We start from the raw sequence: 22,580 nt of genomic DNA on the forward strand, positions 1-22,580 counted from the left end.
GCTCCAATCCCCAGCACTCCTCTGTATTTCTATAATGATGCTATAAGTAAACTGTTGCACTGGAGGTTTATCTCTGTACAATTCAGAAGCTTAAATAAAAGAACTAAGTATTAGAGATGAAAGTTTAGAGATCTGCAGTCAAGACAAGACACATCTTGTACAGTGAGTCTTATTGCTACTCCTAAATTTACCAAAAAATAGTAGTTGTTATTCGCCTATGTCAGGTAGTTTTTGAAACTAGAATCCACTAAACTACAACGCTGCTGGAGCATGGTGACAATTATGTCCTGTTTGATTTACTTCTAGTTTCCTTGCCTGCCCTCCTCCCCTGCCCCAAGGAGAAACAGTGAGGGTGAGTTCTAAGTCATTGTTGGAGGTGGAGCCCAAGTGACAGCTTCCTTTTCTGCCTGTAGCGTGACAGTGAGAGATTTCATTTCTGCTAAGCACAAATCTCCAAATATATTTTCCCTGTGTCAGAAAATAGATTTCAATATAGTTTCCCCTTTTCTCATAACTGCTTTTACATAAATACTATCATTAATATAAATTAATTTCAGTGTTTGAAAGTATTATAATAGAGAACTGCTAGGTGACTTGGGTTATGTATTTTTCTTAATCATGTAAATCACCAAAGGGGTAAAGTACTGGCTGGTCTAAATTTGCAGTTTGTAAGGCAAGGGTTAAATTCTTTGCCAATCCTGAAAAAAAGAGTCAAACATTCTTAAGTTCTATGAGGAAAAAAAAAGTAGATAATGCATTGTCACGATCAGGGTAAACTGCATTTTTTTCTTAGCTTTTGCAAGATTAATTGTATATAAGATATTTGATAGTGAAATCACTTGAACCAAGTAAGACTTGGAGATGAAACGTCAAATTGTGCACGTATGCCTTCCCTGTTCCATGAAGTCTTCCTTCAAGTCTTCCAATAGTGTTCTACAGTTGTGGCTGAGCTTCTGGGTCTGCCTACTAGAAAAGGCACTGAAGTCTAAAAACTCTTTTGTTCCTATGCTATCGATCCCTGACTTACCTTGGTAGAAAAATTTGATGAAAAATAAATTGTAATGAAATCTTTAAGAGGTCCAAGACTTGGAAAAACTCTCCAGGTGTCAAGGGGGGCTGCCGGAAAGGTTTCCAGTGTTTCCCTGTAGTGGTAAGTCCACCCACTTGCTGACCCTCCTTATTTCAGTAAACATAGTGTCTCCCATTTCCATCCATGTTGCTGCAAGTGACAGGATTTATTCTCTTTGTGACTGAATAGCATTTGTCTATGGGAGGGACAGGCAGACAGAGACATTTTCCTTGTTCATTTACCTGTATCTGGACACCCAGATTTGCATATCCTGGCTATTGTGAAAAGCAGGAGGGCAGATAGCTCTTTGGCTTGCTGATTCTGTTCCTTTGGAATGTACCCCCTGCAGTGGAATTGTCACTCCATTTTAACTCAGGTGGAGAGAAGGTGGACTGTCTGGGCATGCTCAGTTGCTGCTCGGTGCAGTCACCAGGATCCTTGCAGGAGGAAGACAAGAGGGTCACAGTTAAAAAGAGAGAGAAGCAGAGGTCAGATGGGTGCATTTTGCAGGTCCAGGAAGAGATCGTGGGTCGAGCATGCAAAGAGGCTGGAGAAGCTGGGAAGGCAACCGTGGGTTCTCCTCAGACCCTGCAGAAGCCCAGCCCTGCCAAAAGCCTTGCTTTTATCGCATTCAATTTATTTTCTATTTCTCACCTCTAGCTGCAAGATAAGAGATTGATTGTTTTGAAACACTAAATTTGTGGTAGCCTGTCCCTGCAGCAGGGGTACATTTGTGACCCGTTCTGGGGTATTTCCATCTGAGAGTGTTGTCTGGCTTTTGGAGACAACTGGGCTACTTGATCTGTGGTTCCTTCTATTCCTCAGGGTTTGCTGTGCCACTGGACACACGATCACCCTAGGGCTTAGCAAGGTGCTTCCCTGCAGGCACAGTGATTGTCAGGCCCAATCAGAGGGACAGAACAGAACTTGTAGAGTTAGCATTTGTTCAGCCATGAGCATGTCAGGCATTGCTCAGGGCACTTTGTATGTAGTATGGAAGCTCCTTCTCACAGCAGCCCTGAAGAAGGCCACTGTTAGGTCACTTTACGTACCAGGAGACTGAGCTCAGAGCAAGGAGTTCACCTGCCAAAGATCACACAGAAGAGCCCCCACCTGCCTCTACACCCTTCTGTCTTAACCGTGCCTCCCCACCCCCTGCCACTTCCTGCACCCACATCCTCTGACCTTGTGCAGGGCTCGGCCTGTTCCCTATTCCTCTTCTCAGCCCAGACTCCTTTGTCATCCTCCTGCGTGTCTGGGGACAGGGCAGCCAACAGAAGTGGGGTCATCTGTGCTCTTCATTTAGGCCTCCACTTAGTCTTCCCGGGTCACCCCAGCCCTGTTTTCCTATTCCTCAGTGTTCCCAGAAGGTTCTGCCCACAGCTACACCACGGCTCATCATGAACTGCGGTCATTGTCCTTATATCTCTAGGCTTTTAGAAATTTTGAGGCCATTTTTCTGTGTCGCTTGATAAAATACCTGGTACGCAACAGAAACCAAGTACAGGTTCAACCAACAGATGCTATAAAATTTAATTCTAAAGGCTGAGATGCTGTCATCCGTGAGGAATGGAGGGCACCCGTGTGGGAGAGAAAGAAGGCTTGCCCGTTACAGTGAGCAGCGGGGCAAGAGACCTGGGCATCAAGGAAATGCGGAACATTTAAAGAGCATGAAATTCATTTATCTGGGGCAGTAAGGTGTGTTACTGGGGTTGATGTATGTTTTGGGTGAGGTGAAGGACAACATGCAAAAATAAGGTTGCTGTTATCCAATGAGTCAGGAACTCCAGGCAAGGCTTAGATAAGATGGCCCGGAGGCTGAGGCAGGAGAGTTGCGAGTTCAAGGCCAGCCTCAGCAACTTTGCAAGATCCTGTCCAAAAATAAAAACGAAAAGGGTTGGAGACGGAGCGCAAATGTACTGGGGATTGAACTCAGGGTAAAATGCCCCAGATTCAATACTAGCTTTAAACTGTCTTGAGGTAGTAGAGAGCACCAAGTAGTTGTGCTCATGTGTTTGTTCTAGAAAGTTCATCCTAGTACTATGTAGAGGATGAAGTGGAGAGGGGGCGAAGGAGATTTTGCAAAGGACAGGGTTGGAAATCATGTAGTAAGTGGATTTCAGGGATCTCTGCAACTCATTCCAAAACCCTAGACAAACATTCCTGTTTGGCCTTAATAATTCTGAGCCCTAGACTTAGCGAGCTGCGTGTCAGCAATGCCACTGTGTGTTCTATGGGAACATTAAGTCACTGAACAGAAGGTCCCTTCACTGGCTTTTTGTGTACCCCAGACCCTCAGAGCAGACATGGGAGGGAAGAGCATCTTACAGGGCTGGTGAGCAGTGCCTGAGATGGAGACGCCCAAGCACAGACCGAGCCTTCGCCCCAGCCTTGCTCCTGAGGGTCCTGAGGGTCCTGAGATTGCTTCCTGGACCAGGCCTTTGAAGTAGAACCCCGCACGCACACCCAACTCGCCCTTCTGTTGACTCCCTTTGACTCCCACTTGGTTTTCTCCCTTTCCAAACTGCTTTCCCTAGGCAGTCTCGGCATTGGCTCTTTCCTTGTACTCTCTCCATCTTTCTTTGTGTTTTTGCTGTTCTGAGCCCCACAAGGTAAGTTTACTAACTGTGTGTCTGAGTGGCTCAGGGGTTGCACCTGCAGAAAACTCTGCAGATTGGAGAACATTTGAAAAGCTGAAGTGCTGGGTAGATCTTTTCCCTCCCTTTCCTTTTTCTTTCTTTCTTTCTGTTGCACCCTTAAGTCAAATGCTTCCCTTTTATCCTTTTATCTGCTCTTACATTCAAAAACTAAAGAAACGGAGGTGAGAATGTCTAGAACTTTGAAGAATGTGAAAATAACAGAGATTATTGTTAAACCTCAGCCATGCACAGGGTGCTAGCCTTAGCTGTATTTTTGCTGAAGCTTGCTCCTGCTGGCTGGGCTCTGTCCTTGGCTGTTCAATATACCCCTTTGATTGTCCGCCATCTTGCACCTGAAATGTTAGGTTAGCAAATGTGGTTAGTCCAGAGCAGACTGAAGCAGAGTCCTGGCACTCTCATGAGAGGACAGTGCTGTTTCTAAGGAGGAAGTGCTCCCCAGGGTGGACACTGCAGGACTAGGGCCATGGGCCCAGGCATCCCTTGCTCCCCAGGGGCCTGCCCCAGTCCAGTGCCACCAGGAACCTGCTGTGCATTTTTATGCCCACAGGAGACTGTAATTAAGAGCCTGCTCCTGGTTCCTCTCAGTGGGATGCTCTGTCAGAATCCGGACCTTCTTTGTGTTTCTTCACTGTTCCCCTGATTCTCTGTGCTGTGACCTGACCTCTTGACTACCTGCCCAACTTTTTCTTCAGTTCTGGTGTGACATAGATGAACTGAATTCTATTATCAAGAAAATTGACTTCTTCCAGCAGTCAGACCAGAGCCAGCCTGTTTACTTAGCGGGTGTAGACTTAACCCAGGATGGAGCCACTTGTTCCTGGGTTGGTTTTTGTTCAGGATGGTAAAGATAAGGGGGGAAACAGATTTTTGTTTGATATGGAGAGCTTTTTCCTATGGCTCTTTCGTTAATCATAAGCCTTTTCAAGAAGAAATCAGTGATGGCCCTGTTTGGGGACTCATGGATGGCCATGGGAATCAGCATTTCAGTTGTCTTGAGCAGTCCACCGTAGAGTCAGTGCACTCTGAGGACCTTGAGTGCAGTGTGGTAGCCTTCATCTGTGCTGTGTGAGCTCGTGGAAAGTCGCTCAAACCAACCAACAAAACCCATAGCTTATTATAAATGTTTGCTTTTTGCCTTTCCTTTTGGCATTTATTTTTATCCTTCTTATGAATTTCTAATTGCCAAAAGAGTAAGAAGATTGGTGGTTATAAGTTTTTTTCCTAAGATGCCATGTAGTGGTGAATATCAGGGTTGAGAAAGAGGGGATTTATATTAAATATAGAGAATGTAAATTCTATGCTTTGAAAACTCATTTTTATTGTATTTCAATCTAACTTTTTTCTAGCAGTGATTACATGGTTTATACAAGTTTCAAAAATATTGCAAGGATCTACATAATTCTTTTATGCCTTTTATATGAACTTGATTTATTAAAATTATAATATTCAATTTGAACTCATTTTTATTACCTTAATAGCAACTTGAGAAGTGAGTAGACTTTTTGGAGTATGTTCCAAAATTAAAGAATCTTACAGTGCTATATCTTATTTTTTGACCTTATATTTTTTTCTGTGATAACTGTGGTTTGTGAACATCTTTCTATTTATAATCTTCCCAGGGACTTAAAAGTATAGCTCCAAGTATTAGAGCTAATGCTAAACGTGTATTCAGGTCAACAGGACATACCGGCATCCTAACATGCGACTCTTGGCTCACTCTTGCCCATTGGGATCATGTGCATTTCATAATTAAGGACAGACTCATCAAGTGTGAGCAGGCCGGCAGTCAGGAGGGTAAACTGCGCTGGACCGTGTTCCATCCGAGACCTTAGAATCCAGGAGTCAGAACTGATTCTTCATTTTGGTTGTCATAATAAAGTGTCTTCAGGGAACCATGAGAAGAGCTTGAAAGTTGCCAGTGTCAGCAGCAGCGAGCTCTGAGCCTCTCCCTGCTTGTCTCCTGGTCGCCTTTCACCACATCCTGGTGCCTCATCCTTGTGCTCTGCAGACCAGTCAGCTGAGGCTCAGAGAAGCTCCTTTGCACAGCTACTAAGTGAGATGATGGAGACTCCTTTCTTTCTGACTATTGTTCCTTGATGTTATAGACAGTAAATATTTATATCAGAATTTCAAAATAATGTTATGACCAAAAATGGTATTGACTTTCAAGACGTTTTGCTCTTATGGCAATTTTGTCTTGTAGCTCAGTGGAGGCCCAGAGTCACTCGCCCTCACTGGGAGGCGGGGGAGGGGAGCGGAGCCCAGTGGAAGCCCTCTGTGCTTGGTTTTCTGTCTCACAGTGTGATCTCTCCCTCTCACGTGTGTGTTCACACCATTGTGGTCACATCCTTCATGAGGGCCTCACGAGAGAGGAGCTGATACCAGCACGATGCCCTAGAACTGTCATTACAAATTACCCAGCCTCAGGCATTACATTATAGTAATGGAAAATGGACTAATGTAGGTGCATGTGAAGATAAAGACCTTGGAAGATGCTGGGGTTGAATAAGAAAAAGAAGTAAAAAGAACATACAGCTCCCCGCCACTATGCATAGATTGACAAAGAACCTCCGACATTTCATAGAAATAAAAAGGTCAGTGAAGAAGTTACTGGTGGGCAGTGGCGCTCACTGATCGAGGAAGCCAATAGATTCAGACTCTGGATGAAAGTAAGGGCACTAAATTACCCATAAAACGGATGGAGCAGAATTCACAAATCTTTGAGTGAATGAGTGAATCTTATCCTGAAAATATAGTGATGAACACTTTAAAAATATAAAGCTCTACAGAGATGCCACAAAAGTCTGGCCCTTCCACAAAGCAACTCCTAGCAAATGCAAAAGATAGTATCTAATTCCTTGCATCTTATCAGATCATGATGGAATGAAATTAGAAATCAACACAAACCATACAGATACTATATGAGCATAGGGAGATTAAACAATACTCTTTTGAATGATGAGTGGTTGATAGATGAAATCAAGGGAGAAGTTTAAAAATTCTTAGTCTCAAGTGAGAATATGGTATACTATACCTAATATTCCAGAACCTCTGGGACACTGTGAAGGCAGAGCTAAGAGAAAAGTGTATAGCTTATGAGTGCCTACGCAGGAAAATCGGAAAGATCCAAATTAACAACCTGATAATGCATCTGAAGGCCTGTGAAAAGACAAATTCCAAAAACTGTAAAAGGAGAGAAATAATTAAGATCAGAGCAGAAATCAATGAAGTTGAAAAGTAAAAAAGAAAAAAAAACAAAAAAGAATGATGCCAGATGCAGTGGCACATGCCTGTAATCCCAGGGGTTCAGGAGGCTGAGATAGGAGGATCGCAGGTTCAAAGCCAGCCTCAGCAACTCGGTGAGACCCTGTCTGTAAATAAAATACAAAATAGGGCTGGGAGTGTTGCTTAGTGGTCGAGTGCCTCTGAGTTCAATCCCCAGTACCCAACCCTACTCCCCCCCCGCCAAAAAAAACAATGAAACAAAGTTGGTTCTTTGAAAAGATAAAGATTGATGAGTCTTTTTCCAAACCAGCCAAAAGAAAAAGGGACACCTACCAAATTAATAAAATTTGAGATGAAAAAGGAGAAATCAACTAAGACATCTCAGAAATCCAGCAGATCATTAGGGACTATTTTGAAAAAATATACCCAACTTCTGGGAAACCTAGAAGAAATGGACATGTTTCCAGACAGATATGATGTGCCAAAACTGAATCAAGAGGACATAGAAAACCTAACAGACCAGTAACTAGCAATGAGGTACACGCAGTAATAAAAAGTCTTTCAAAATGAAAACCCCACGACCCAATAGATTCTCAGCTGAATTCTACCAAACCGTTAAAGAGGAACTTTGCCAATACTCCTCAAAGTATTAAATGATATAGAAAGGGATGCAATACTTCCAACTTCATACTATGAAGCCAGTGTCATACTCACACCAAAACCAGGTAAGGACTCGTCAAGGAAAGAGAACTACAGACACATCCTGATGAACGAAATAATGCAGAAATCCTCAGTACAATATTAGCAAGTCTTGTTCAACAACATAATGAAGAGATTGTACACCTCTGGAGTAAACCGAGTTGGTTTACTCCAGAGGTGGAAGAATGGCTTAATGTACACAAATCCGTAAATGTCACTTGTCACATTAACAGAATTAAGGATGAAAATCACTTGGTAATTGCAATAGATGACGAGAAGGTTTTTGACCAAATGCAGCACCCATTCATGATAAAAACACTGAAGAAGCTACAGGGACAAGGAACCTACCTCAACACTGTAAAGGCTACGTATGAAAACCAAACTCAACCTCATAGTAAGTGAGGAAAGCTGAAAGCACTTTCTTTAAAATCTGGAAAAAAAAACAAGTATGTTCATTCTCACTGCTACTGTTTCATGTAGTCCTAGAAATTGTAGCCAGAGCAGTTAAGCAAGAGAAGGAAATTAAAGGGATAAGGAAAGGAAGAAGTCAAATGATCACTGTTTGCAGAAGGTATGATCCTATACCTGTAAGATACAAAAACTCCACCAAAAGACTGTAGAGCTAATGAACAAATTTGGCAAAGTAGCAGGTTGCAAAATCAACATACAAACATCAATAGCTTTCCTGTATGCCAGTACCAAATCTGCTGAGAAATTAGGAAAACAATTCCATTAACAATAGCCTCAAAGGAAAAAAAAAAAAAAACAACAAACCTAGGAATAAATCTAACGAAGGAGGTGAAAGTCCTCTATGATGAAAACTATAGAACCTGAAGAAGAACAAGTCAGAAGATGGACGGACTTCCCATGTTTATGGACAGGCAGAGTTAATGTTGTTAAATTGATCATACTACCAAAAGCAATACATGGATTCAAAGCAATCCACATCAAAATACCTATTAAATTTTTTCACAGACCTAAGGAAAAAACCATCCTAAACTTCATTTGGAAGAATAAAAGACCCAGAATACCTGAAGCAATCTTAAGCCAAAAAATCATTGCTGGAGCCATCATAATACCTAACTAAACTGCATGGTACTGGTATAAAAATAAACACACAGACACATACTGTATGGTACAGAAGACACAGAAACATATCATACATCTATAATCATCTGATCCTCAACAAAGGCACCAAAGACTTTGAGAAAAGATAACCAGTTGTTTCAGCACCGTTTGTTTAAAAGACTATCCATTTGTAGAATTAGATGGACCCTTATCTCTCACCCTGCACAAAAATCAACTTAAATTGAATCCCAGACTTGAGAATTAGACCAGAAACTGTGCAATTCCTAGAAGAAAATATAGGGTTAACTCTCCTGCTTTTAGGCGCAGGCAATGACTTTTCAACAGGACCCTTAAAATTCGAGAAATAATGTTAAGAGTTAATAAATGAGGTAGCATCAAATTAAAAAGCTTCTGCACGGCAAAGAAAACAATTAGGTATGTGAATAAAAATCCTACAGAAAGGGAGAAAACCTAGCTGCTCTTCTGACAGAGGATTAATATTTAGAATATATAAAGAGGTCAAATAACTTGAAGCTAAAAAGCAAATAGCCCAATTAATAAATGAAAAAATGAGTTATATAGACACATCTCAAAAGAAGAAATACAAATGGCCAACAAATACATAAGAGAATGGTCAACATCATTAACAAAATGGGAAATACAAATCAAAACAATGCTGAGATTTCTTTTCACTCCAGTCACAATGGCAGTCATCAAGAATATAAATAATAATGCTGGGAGGATGGAGAAATGGGATCACTTTACACTGTTGGGGGGACTGTAGATTGGTTCACCCCCTATGGAAGTCAGTATGGAGGTCAAAGTCTAGGCATGGGACTGTCATATGACCCAGCTACACCACTCCTCAGTACTTACCCTGAAGCATTAAAGTCATCTCACTGCAGTGACACATGCATTTCCATGGTTACAGCAGCACGGTTCACAGTTGCCACCCTGGGATCCAGCCTAGCTGTCCATCAGTGGATGAATGGATAAAGAAAATGTGGTAGATAGACACAGTGGAGTTTTATTCAGCCATAAAGGAAAATGAAATTATTTCATTTTCAGGAAAATGGTTGGAACTTGAGACCATCATATTAAGCAAAATAAGCCAAACTCAGTAGGTTGAGGGTCCCGTATTTCTCTCACATGTAGAATCTAGAGAGGAAACAGGAAAAGGAAGATGGGGGTGGATATTGCATGAAGATCAAAGGGAGATCAGTAGAGGAAAGGGACAAGGGAGGGGGAGGTTGAGGGAGGAGGAAGCGCTGGGGAATAATATTGATCAAAACTGTCGTGTTGTATATTGTGTTCACGTACAAATATGTACCCACAAATCCAGTCCGTATATACAGCTGTAATGCACCAATTAAAACAAAGTGTGAAAGAGAAATAGAAGTTCAGCCTTTGACATTGATTGTACTCACTTTAAGTTCACTTCCTTTAAAGCATCGCAGGTAGGCCATGAGCTAAGAGACTCTTTTTCATCCTAAACATGTGTATTTTAAGCCGTTTGTCTCTAAGGAAAACCACACGTACCCATCTTAGAATCCTGTCCCGGTCAGAAAGCAGAAAGCAAGTGACACCCAAGAAGTGGGTGACAGGGTCGTGTCTCCCTCAGCTCCTCCCTTGCAGACGTTGGGAAAGGAGAGGGGGCCAGGTGGGAAGACTGGCAGAGCTGGGGGCTGCAGCCCACGGCTGGGCTGAGCCCCTGACAATCTGCAGACTCCCTCAGAGAGGAGAGGGCCTGCGAGAGAGCAGCAGTGCTTCAGCCTTGGGGTGCTGGGGTGGCCTGTGGGAGCATCATTTTCTGCCTATTTCTTCATTCCTGAAAATGGCCAAGCCTGGCACTTAGTGTAGGAACCTGCATGGTCCGGGGTCTTTTTTCTTACTCAGATGAATGTGGATTAATCTCCGAGGAAGCATTTTTTTTTTTTTAAATATGTTTTTGGGTTGCGGTTGTAGCTCAGCGGTAGAGCGTTGACGTAGCACATTACAAAGCCCTGGGTTCAATCATCAGCACCACATAAAAGTAAATAAAAAATAAAGGTATTGTGTCCAACTACAACTAGAAAATAAATATATTTAAAAATATATGTTTTAGTTGTAGGTGGACACAATGCCTTTATTTATTTTTATGTGATGCTGAGATGGAACCCAGTTCCTCACATGTGCCAGGCAAGTGCTCTACCACTGAGCCACAACCCCGCCCAAGGAAGCAGTCTTTAACAGGCTCTGTGTACATGCCTGGGATTTTTCGAGGCTGCAGGGAGAGCTCAGCCTGTCTATTCCCACTGTGGCCTCTCCTGTTTCCTAGCCCCCACCTGCATTCCCCTACCCTCCTCCACCACACACACACACACACACACACACACACACACACACCTGCACTCTTCCTGCTCTGGCTGAAAATACCACTTTGTGAAAAGCCAGCCTCAGACATTTCCACCCACTAGCCATCTCTGTGGTAACCTCTCGCTGTACATAAAATAGAATGGACTGATTTCTGAATTGACATAAAGTCGAGAGAATGGGGAAGATAGGACTGTATATTAAATTGTCTGCTGGTTATCAAATAAAGACTCCTTTGTCATAAAGGCCAAAGATAAAAAGAAAATATGTATGTTTAATATATGGAACAAAAATAAGTCTATTTTTGACTTAGTACTTGAGGAGAAGATAGGTCAAAAAGCCCAGCCACCCCTGAAATGAATTTCAGACTCTGGTTATTGGTGTGCTGGGGCAGAGGAGATATCAGAGATGTTGCATTGCTGATAGAAATGATTTTTTACAGTAGGTGCTAAATTAGATGTGGAAAGTAGGAGAGTTATCAAACCGACATTGTCACGTCTGACCTTCCAGGTCCCAGTCACAGGATCATCATAAAAACGAGTTGCGTGCTTATCCAGAGACGCAGCAATAACTGGCACAGAACAATTTTCCAGGCTCTCCTCAAATGCGGGTGACCCCAGGGGCTTTTCAGGGTCACGAAGGAGTTGCATTGGTTTTGATCAGTTTTTAGAGCTGTATAGCAGCTTATCTGTGGGTCACAGAAATTTCGTTTTCTCTATTCTTTTTTCATCATTTCTTACCCCTGGGCACTGTGTGGATTCGCAACTGGAAGGCTGGTCCCAGGCATGAGTGTTAATAGGGTTTGTGCAATCCTGCATTGCACGCCTAGATCAATCCCTGAATGGTGGATTCACTAAGGACACATTACCATCTCTCCATAAGTCAGATTATCTTTAGCAACAATTTAGAAGTGCACAGAACTCTAGGAGGCTGATTAGTAAAACCCACATGCATTGATCTTACCCAGTTGCAAAATGTTACTCTCTGTCCTTGGTACAACTCTAACTTGACTTCATTTTTTGTTTTCTTTTTGCTTAATTGTAAACAGTCTTTACTTAATTTACAGCTATCAGACACCATTATTAAGCAAATGGAAAAAAGCTAAAATCACCTCCCCTACCTCCCTGATTTCAGAAAATTTATCACATGGAACCTTAAAGACAGAAATGAAAGCAGCGTAGTACACAGTCGGCACGTTTGTGGCCCTGAGCAGCCTGCTGGGTCTGAGGAGGGAGCCAACCTTGGAGTTTCATCACTAGCTCTATTAACCCTCCTGAATGTCACCAGGGAAGACATGCCATACACTAGAGCCATGTCTTATGCTCTAGAAGTAACAGTGAAACCTCTTCCAGCCTCGGTAATGCTGTACCTGGGAAACACAGGTTGGGTTTCCCTCACCTGAAATGCTTTGCACCAGGATTCCAGGATTCAAGGTTTTCAGTGTTTGGAATATTTTTATAGACTTTAACTGCTGAATATCTCTAATCAGAAATCTGAAATCCAAGGATGTCAGATTTTTGGACTCAACCAGTACTGAAATTGTTGGAAACAAAATTTAGTTAGATTAAACTTTTCTTTCTTTGCTTTGTCAAACAGTTTCTTCAAAGTAAGCACAGGGAAGGAAGACCTTCGTAGGACACAATATTTATTCTTACACTCTCAGGTGCTTGGGTATGTTATAAAAACAAAACCAGCATCTACTACATGGAGAGATGATAGTCATCTAACTACATTCCAAACTGTTACTGGTTGGTTTATTATTTAAGGTAAGGTAAACCACAATAAAAACTGAAAATTTGTGTCCCTCCTAATATTTTTCTACCAAGCACAAGATACCAAGTGATGTCATTCCCTTATCCTATGTAGAACTTTTTTGGAAAAAAAAAGTTTGAGAGTGCAAACATGCTAATAAATTCATGGCTACAGTATAAATTGAATTAAAGCAACATCCCATGGCAACTTGTTTCAAATTCGGAGTATTTTACAGTTCTCACCTGAAGGAACCATTTGTAGTTTTAAAAGTAGTAATTATATCCACAGTGAAAATTTGCATTTAATTTAGTAACCTATTTAAGAACCATGAACAGGTCTTTCTTTGCCGTAGCCACTTTGTGAGCAGAATATTAATATTCAGAATTGTGGGAACATGGCAAACATTTCAGTACTTGCTGTGTCTGGTTCCTGGTTAAGGATCTCCATTGATGGTATTCCTCAGGTTCTTAATCTCTGTTGAGTCCAGCAGCCTCGTCTGGGGTACTCACTGGTACAGTGTCTGCAGTGTGGTCGGCAGGTTTGGAATGAGATGTGTGAATGGGATTTCCAGTTAATGGATTACATTGTGGAACTCAGAATGGATTTTAGATGGAGCACGTGAGAATGAGGCAGAACCCTGGCTGGGAATAGGAGGAAGAGAAAGAAACACATTGAATATAAATGCAGAGAGCAGTGATCAGGTGGTGCTCAGGTGGTCTCAGTCCCCAGATACACAGGGATCGGAGGACTGGGAGAATGCATGGGGGCGTGGGAGTCTGCAGGGTGAATGAGGACAAAGAAACAGGGAAACCGAGGTTACTAAAAAGTGCTTTTGTGTCATGAGTTTAGTCTCGTCAGCAAGGGTATCCCCGGCTGAGAGCTTGAGAAAGTAGAAGGCCCTCTGCAGGTGACTCTGAAATGTGGGATGAAGGGGTGGCCACCTTGACATCTCCCACATGCAAGCACTGTAGTGAACGGGTACAGAGGAGGGGACGTTCCTCAAGGAGTTAACACAATGAGAACAGCTAAGAAACTGCAGGAATGCATAGTTTAAAAGTTTGCTTTGGGTAGAGGATCCGGCTTGGAGGAACCCACGTGGAGAAGGTGGTGGAGAGGTTCTTGGCCAAGGAGTGGCTTAGTGAGATGTGGAGTCAGGACGACACAGGTCTGTCAGGAGCAAGGCATTGTCTCCGGTGTCAGTGGCGAAAGTGGGACAAGCTTTAATGCTAACTGGAAACTTGATTCTTTGCACAACAGGAAATCCTTGAAGGTTCCTAAAGAAAAGTGTGATGTTAGATGACTGTGCACTAGAAAAACTCACTCTGGCCTCAGTAAAGGGGTGGTCCAAGCAACGTTTCTGACCCTGGCTTCACATTACGTTCACCTCAGAAGATTTTTCAAATCCCAATTCCCAGGTGATTTTGCAGGCAGGGTTCTAAAAGAATGATATGGAGCTGAGATTGGCAAAGTCTAGAAAAGAGGCAGCTACTAAATGTTTTCCCCTTTGCTGGCCCGTATAGCCCCAAAGCATAGGTATTACATGAGGAACTAATGTGGTTGTGTTCCAGTACAACTATACATAAGTTGTAAAACCAAATTGGACAGTGTATAAAACTAGAGGCCAGCTGGGCATGGTGACCTGTAATCCCAGCAACTGAGGAGGCTGAGGCAGGAGCATCACAAATTCAAACAAGGCTCTAAGCGACTGAGTGAGACCCTGTCTCAAAATGTGGGGGGGGGGGGGGAACAAAACAAAAAAACATTTTTTTTTTCTTGTTTGTTTTTAGGGTTGGGGATTTAGCTGGGTGGTTAAGTGCCCTTGGGTTCCATTCCCAAGGCCAAATTTAAAAAAAAAAAGGAGCCGGGGAGGCCAGCGGTGTTTGGCCCATAGGCCATATCTTGCCAACGCTTGATTCAGATTGGGCTCAGGTAGTCCAGAAAAGAAAGCATTGCTACAGTAATCCAGATAAGAGTTCAAGCTTGCTCTCCTGTTGTGGTCATTTAGAGGACAGAGTGAAGGTTCGTGATACGGAGTTGATATTTATAGTGACTCATGGTCTTGCATGCCACTTTGGGCACCCAGAAGTCGCCCTACAAAGGACGTGTGAATGAGCCATTGTGCAGTGTGTGCTTCTTGGTGCCCTTTGACTTGGTCCATTTGCTGTGCAGGGATTTGAGTCTGTTGAAAGCCTGTTTCTGTCCTGTTGCTTATAATGGCTGCTCATTTTAGCAACAACTAGTACCTTCTCTCCTAGTGCCTGCCGTGCCCTTGTTGCTGAAAAATGACCTTTTCTTGTAAATTACTGTTCTCTTTAGAAAATAAGGTGAGCTTGACAGGACAAAGTGTGGCTGTTTCTGCGTTATCTACTCAGGTACCCTGAGGTAGTGCCGATTTCCCCTTCGCCTTCCTTGCCGCATCCTTAAGGACCTACCAGGGAAGTGGCGCCTGCTCTGCCTCCACCCCACTCCCTGGCCCTGTGAGCCTGAGGGGCTGACGGTTGCACCTTCCTTCCACCGAGGTCGGTTTAGAAACCATAAGGCTGAAACCTGCTGCTGGGCTTTACAGTCAGCTGTGCGCTCTCACGTTGGCCTGGTCATTTTCTTCGAATACCATCTCAGTCGGGTGAACAAATTGACTCATCTACTTTCTAACCTGTGCTCTTAGACTCTGGCCATGTGGGTGGGCTGGGGGAGCGCTCCCTGGGTGCAAGGCCTGGTTCAGTCCCTGCGTAGAGCGACAGCAGGTGAGGTGGTGGGCTTTGCCGGCTTCCCTGTGTGTTTTGTTTTATCACAACCATATTTCACATCATTGATTTTTACAATTGATCTCTAAACTTTGTGGTTCATTGTTTTAAAGCGGATGAATCCATTCCCCCTGTTCGACCTGGATCTTGACTGAGTGTTACCATCTTAGCGACACCCTCAGCACAGCACAATAGAATAGTAAGACTGAGATCGAGTGCTGGTATTGTCGAGCGCTCTTAATGAAGCTCTCTGGTGTTCTGTACATGAATAACAAAGTGGAGGTTCAGGTTTGCTAAAGTAGCTTTCCATTTATTTTACAGAAGCACTCACCAGCTGAGGGACTAGATAGATAGCAGTAGCCTGTCCTGCAGCCGAAGCCTCAGTGTCCCCAGAGGAATTCCCACGTGTGGAGTGCGTCTTTAAGTCAAGGAAGAGGCCAGGAAATAAGGCAGAGCTTCAGGCATGAGAGGCTAGGCAGGACGTGCCCGTAGGCTCCAGAAGGCTCCAGAAGGCAGAGCGCAGCAGCTGAAAGGCAGCGGGTGCTCTAGCAGCTCAGAGGTTAAAGAGTTGGAAGTCACCTTAGAGATGATCCTGGCTGGTGGCTTCACTTTCCACATGTTGGAAATACCCTCCAGCTTGCCAGCGTCCACAGAACCAGTGAAATCGGAGAGCCTGAGGAGCAGGAAGGAGCTCTGGTGAATTCTAAAGGTTACCTGGTGACCTAACCCGCAGCAAGGCCGAGAAGCGCCAGCCTCCCTCAGTTTGTGTAGGAAGTTCAGAGTGAACACCTCGCCCAGGGTCCAGAGCCATTGCTTCCAAGGACTTCAACCTGTCTCCCCCTCCTTGCTCTGTACGCGCCTGTCATCTCGCCCCTGCCCTGCTCTAAATGACACCAGGGTGCTCACGACTCCCAGGTCTGTGGCCACATCTCTCTCTGAGCACCCACCCTCACATCCGACTCCTCTCCTTCTCTCTCCCTGTTTTCCAGCCACTGCAGCCTCATGGTATTTGAGACTGAACCAGGTCCTCAGACCCACTTCTCATTCTAGATTCGTGTCATGAGCCAAGCCAGAAACTCGACCTTGTCTTCTGCTTCTCCCTCTTGTTCTGTAACTAGTCGCCGATGTTGTCCCTCCCGCCCCTTGGCTAGTTCTCAGTCTGCCCACCTTCTCCCTGGCCCTCCTCCTCTGGGCCATCTTTTCCTTCAGCACAGTCACGGTAGCCTCGGGTGCCCCTGTCCTTGGTCTCCAGCCTGCTCCCACGTGGCCTGTATCTCCAGCACCACTAGGAGGCTCTTTGGGAGATGCAAGTCTGATTGTTCATCGCCCGTTCATCTGGCCCGTTTCATGTGTCCTAATCACTTGGCCATGCTCCCCACCCAGCACTGGGGGTTGAACCAGTGCTTTACCCCTGAGCTTCGTCACCAGCCCTTTTCATTTTGTATTGTGAGGTAGGACCTTGCTGATTTACCCAGGCTGGCCTTGAACTTGAGATCCTCCTGCCTCTGCTCCCAATTTGCTGGGATGACAAGGTGGGATAACAAGTGATCCCTCTGTGTCTGCAGGCCAGCTCCTTAATCAGCCTTGCCCCTTCCCTTTGTCCCCTGTGCCTGTGTGAGTCTGCTTCCTTACAGCCCTCACCTGGTGTGACCTAGCTGTAGACTCAGTTGGGTTTTCTTTTACTTTTATCAAGAAACTGTCCAGTAGGCAACAATATTTTTCTTCTCCAACCAGTTATTGTCACATTGCACACTGAAGTCAATGGGCCCAGGATGTCCACATCCTACCACCGGAACCTGCCATTCAGGAAGTGTAAATGAAGACCTCAGGGCAGACTCAGAGCTCCCTCAGCATGGGTCACATCTTTGGTCCTGAAACCTTCCCTTGCTTGGCAAGGGTTTGGGGCCACCTCATTTCCTGTCCCTACTCCAGTCCCCCTATGCTAAGCCCCTGTCCTCACCTTCACTCTCCCAGGCCACCAGTTCTTCACCAACGACCTTCTGGCTGTCGCCATGTGAATTTTGTCTTTTCTTGACCTCCCAGCTGTTTACACCCCATGCCTTAGGGTATGGCCTCCCCACTGTGGGTCGCAGAAGTCCTGGACTCCCAGCTTTTACCGTGGAACCCTGACCCCGGTATCTCTTGGGACTTCTTTAGAAGGCAGCTCCCCTGTTCCCACAGGCCATCACTATCCTGGTGCCTTGGGCACCCTGCGTGGCACAGAGGCACGCCAGGCAAAACCCGAGTGTCCAGTCTGCAGCTGTCTTGGCTCCTGATCTTTACCTTTCTGCTGCTAACTGCCGGCTGACCAGCTAACCACTTCTTACCATCTTTGCCAGCAAGGGAACCGGAACTAATGAGTGTGTTGAAACCCAAGCCTCCTCCTTGGGCTTCTTACCATAAAGGGTGACGAAGGCTTGCTGAACACCTCAATGCTGTTCCAACATGTCAAAGATATATCAGTTCTCAGCCTTTGGGCTGCACCATTTGAAAATCTTTTTTTTAATGAAGTCCATGGCCATATTATAGCTTTACTTTATAGCAGTATTTTATTTAAGAAAGATGTAATCTGCATCTAGAGAAAGGGCACAGAAATCATTGCATTTGTATGGGAAACCAGAACAAGTATGTAACTGTTGGTCAAATTCAGTTGACTGTGTGTCTTCACCTTCAAACGGCAGCTTCTCATTTCATCCGGAGCCTCCTCCAGGTCTGAGCTCTGGTGTATACCTCTGGTCAAATTGAAGTGCTTATGTCATCTGGCAACTGGGCTGTTCACAATGCTCCCTTGGGGCCTTTCGTTTTGTGTGGTTTTGTCTGAAAGGAGGTTTACTCATGAGTAGAAGAAACAGGGTCATCAGTGTCTTGGGTCCTCAGAGTGAAATAAAAGCAGTTTGTAAAGTGCAGTCCCTGTAGGGGAGGGTGTCCTGCCTCTCAGGATACTCGGGTTTTACCAGACTTGCACGCTGACGCCTCTTTTTGGGACCCGGCTGCAGCCCGCGGAGACTGCAGCACCCAGCATGCACTTTTCAACATCTTCTCACCATCATGGCCTGTGCCTTGGCTCAGTGATGAAGGTGACTCGAGGGACCTGGTCCAATTCTGGGAGAAACGTTTGTGGCCCTCACTGCACTTTGGCCACGGTTGCTCAAGTTCATCACTGCACTTGTTTCACATGTTTACTTTTCAAACACTTGGAGAATGAACAGGTGGTTGCATGACTGTGGTGTTTGTTTTAACAGGCTGAAAGGTGGAGGTAACTTAGACATGTCCTATGATGCAATAGGAAAATACCCAATTATTCCGTTTTGGGCTCAGCTTTGGGTTTCAGTTAAAACTGCTGATGGCAAAGCTCAGCAGGTCTTGCCGAGTAGCACTCTGGCAGCTGCTGCATGGGAAGTGGGCTCGCTGGTAACAGTGGCCTGGTCTTGGTTACCTGTGACCTTCCCAGTGGCTGCAGTGCGGGAACTTGGTGAGGGAGCTCCTCTCAGAGCCTCTGAGATCACCTGTGCCACTGTGACTCCCGTCTGTTCGGCATGCTCTAGAATCCAGCTTGCAGGACCCTCGGCCTGAGTGGAGAACACGCTGAAGGCAAATCCCCAAAACGACAGCTGATTGTTGCCACCTCATCCTCATCCATTCAGGACAGAGGCCAGGATGGGCTTTGGAACCACCATCACCGAGCAAGTGGAAGGAGCAGGGGTTTCACTGGCTAGCTAATCACTCACGATTTCAGGGTGTTTCTTCCTGAACCTCAATGACTTTAAGATTACGGGTGAACACACACCGCCTTTATGATTCACAGCCAACTCTACTGGTGTATGACCAAGTTGTTTTCAGTAACAACAGGGCTGGGGGACATTGTTTCCCTGCTGGCTTCTTCTGAGCCACTCCAAGTAGCTTTGTATTTCCCTCCGGAACTTATGCAAAGTCGCTTATGATAGAAGGCGTTAGGGCCGGGGCGTAGCTCATTGGTAGAGCACGTGCTTAACACACATGAGGCCCCAGGTTCCATTTCAGCACCCAAACCAGAAAGGGTAGGGGGCATGTGGTTCTTGGCTGTGAACATGGAGGTGCCAAACCCACACACCAAGGTCACACAAAGATCACACAAAGCAACTTGCTTATCTATCTGCCAGCTCAAACTAGTAGCTCAACCATTTCTAAGACTGACGAGTCCTTGGGACACTTCCTAAATTAAATATTGATATGCTGTGCCTATTTTATCTTCCCTGGCACCATTTCCTTTCTGGAAAAAAAATAAAATGTTCCCCAGTGTGGTATATCAATTCCTCTACCAAAGGAAGTGTTAGTATTCGTGAAGTATAAGCCAAGAATAGTTACATCAGCTAAGTGTGTAAAAGGAGAGGGAGAGAGAATCACCAGCTCATGAAAACTTAGATGGCAAGTGATGTGTTCAAAGCAGATCCCAAGGCTCCCAGAGCAGCTTTTCATAGCCAAGGGAGCTGCATCCAGTCCCTGGAAGGTGCAGCTCACTGTGCAGCACTCTGCAGGGGAGAAGGAGGGCTAAGTGACTCCCAAGCCAAGGGGTCAGAAGGACCATCCAAGCGCAGGACACACAGGGCAGGAATTTCGGCAGAATCTGGGAGGGGTGACTTTCAGTGGGTATCAAAATTGAAAGTAGTTCTGGAATAGTGCACTGGCCTCTGGGAGACGACGAGTGTGACGACTGATTTGAACATCAGAGGTGCTGTTGAGCGGGGTGGCTGCAGAAGTTGCACAGAACCCTGCAGGGGATCTGCTGTGACCCCCAGCACTGGGGAGGTGTGGTGACGTGCCCACAAGGGTAACCAAGTACATAGGGCATGCTCCCCGATGCCAGGTGGATACCAGGCAAGGAGTCTCTCCCAAGCCAGACAGAAGCAGCCCCAGCACCTGGTGATTGGAAGATCAGAGGAGAAGCAGAAGCAGGACAGGGGCAGTGTTAAGGACACGTGGACGACCGCGTTCATGACAGAATTTTAAGATGTGGCAGCGGGCTAATTCTATGATGGAAAACAATTACGTAGAATAAATTATCAGCAGCTGAGAACGTTTCGTATCCATTCTAAAAATGTGTGCGTGCACACATGGACACGTGGAAGACTCGGCCCCGGGCACAAAGCTGTTCGTAGTGGTTGTGGGGTGGGCAGGTCACAGTGGAGGAGAAAGAAAGCCATGGCTCTAGTTGGCTGTAATGAGAGACGCCCACATTTCCCACTTGTTTTACGAGGTGGACAGGGGACTTGAATAGCACTATTCAGCTTGAAAGGTGCTCATCATTACAGATGTCAGGTCATGTGTATAATTCAGATGTACTTATTCATTAATTTAGCCAACGTTTATTGAGTGCCTACTGTAAGGGACACTGTGCACAGCACCTGGGCTCTGTAGCAGAGAGAGAACAAAGTGCTTTCACCTCGTGGACTCGGGCAGACAGGCTCAGGCTGTGCCAAGGAACCGAGTGGCAGAGCCTCCAAGGGGATGCATGTGTCCAGTTCTGAGGAGGAGCACTTGTTGCTACAGTGAAATCAAAAGTGACCAAAATGCATGTTGAGTTTTCTTTATTTTTACTATTTTTTCTTTCAGTCTCTGAGTCATGCATTCTGGGATAGTTTTTGATGATAATTGGTTTTAATTTTGAAACTTAGAAAGAGGGTGCACAGCCGCTTTGTGACTGTGATCTGCATGACCGTCACGTCACTGGTTTCTGCTCTTACCCATGTGTCCCCTCAGCTTGCACAAAGGAAGAATCTCTGAATAAATGTCTGTACAGATGGATGCAGGCTTGTGTGCCTGGTGTGGACTGTGCCACCATCAACCTCAACGCTTATCTTTTTCTTCCACAGAAGAAACAGAGGACCAAAGACCTTTCTCGGGTGTTTCACTCCTACAGTCCGTACGATCACAAGGTAAGAGGAGCACGCTGTCATGCCTCGGGTGTTGGTTATTGGTGATGATTGGCATTTTAATATGAAAACCTCCAGGATTGTATTCAGTAATGATACCTTCAGACTGAGGTCTTTCTGAACATGGAGCACAGTTTTTACCAATGTATGCTTATTTTAAAGTACACTTACCCGTTAAATTTATGTTTCAATTTAAATTGTCAATGCCTATAAAGATAACAGAAAATTTGAATTTCTAAACTTAAATAATTATATTTCATTTACATTAAAAGCCATTGATAGGGCTGGGACTGTCACTTAGTGGTAGATCACTTGCTTAGCACATGGGTTCTATCTCTAATACCGCCAAAAAAAATTATCAACATGCCAGTGACATCTCAAAAACTGAAAAGACAGATTTGGGGTATTTGTTTGGTTTTTTCTATTTTGTTGTTATAGTTGTTGTTTTTGGTTAGTTTTGTGTATTATTTCCAAACAGTCCAGTGAGTAAACTAGGTTTTTAGATTGGTAAAGGTAGTTGAAACGTTGACTGCCAAATCTTGGTTACCCATTGCTCTGGTTGTTATTTTCCTAAATGATAATCCTTACAAAAAGTGTGCAGCATTATATCTGAAATATTTACTATTAAGAGTTTTGCTGGGCCAGTGTGGTAGTGCACACCTGTATTCCCAGTGACTCGGGAAGCTGAGGCAGGAGGATCACAAGCTCAAGGCCAGCCCCAGCAATTTAGTGAGGCCCTAAGCAAGTTAGTGAGACCCTGTCTCAAAATTAAAAAAAAAAAAAAAAAAAAAAAATTAAAAGACCTGGTGATGTGACTGACTGGTAAAGCACCCCTAGGTTCAATCCCTAGCACAAAAATAAATAAATAAATAAACAGATTTTAAAAAGAAAGTTTTGCTGGACAGAATAAGACCAAAAACTTTCATGGCCTCCATGTACCATGGCCTGCTTTATGAAGACTTTCGGTCATTCTTGCTTCATTTTATACCCACGCTTTCCATCCCCTCCCCATTTGAAGAGTTCCCAGATTTCTAAGTATTTTACTATATATTTATGAAAGATAAGGACTCCCTTATGAAAAAAAATCACATACTTTAATTCA

General features: G+C 44.5%; 1 protein-coding gene across 6 annotated transcripts in view; it reads left to right on the top strand.

The window, feature by feature from the left end:
- Positions 1-22,580, top strand: part of Cdkal1 (CDKAL1 threonylcarbamoyladenosine tRNA methylthiotransferase) — a 596,174-nt gene that overhangs the window by 456,950 nt on the left and 116,644 nt on the right. For all 6 annotated transcript variants that reach the window (XM_027948318.3, XM_027948315.2, XM_027948319.2 and 3 more), the window contains one exon: positions 21,419-21,481. In XM_027948318.3, the coding sequence (XP_027804119.2) occupies positions 21,419-21,481 (63 nt within the window). The remainder of the gene's footprint in view (positions 1-21,418; positions 21,482-22,580) is intronic.

The sequence above is a fragment of the Marmota flaviventris genome, chromosome 6 (genome assembly GCF_047511675.1).
Source record: "Marmota flaviventris isolate mMarFla1 chromosome 6, mMarFla1.hap1, whole genome shotgun sequence".
In the NCBI taxonomy this organism is placed as follows: domain Eukaryota; kingdom Metazoa; phylum Chordata; class Mammalia; order Rodentia; family Sciuridae; genus Marmota; species Marmota flaviventris.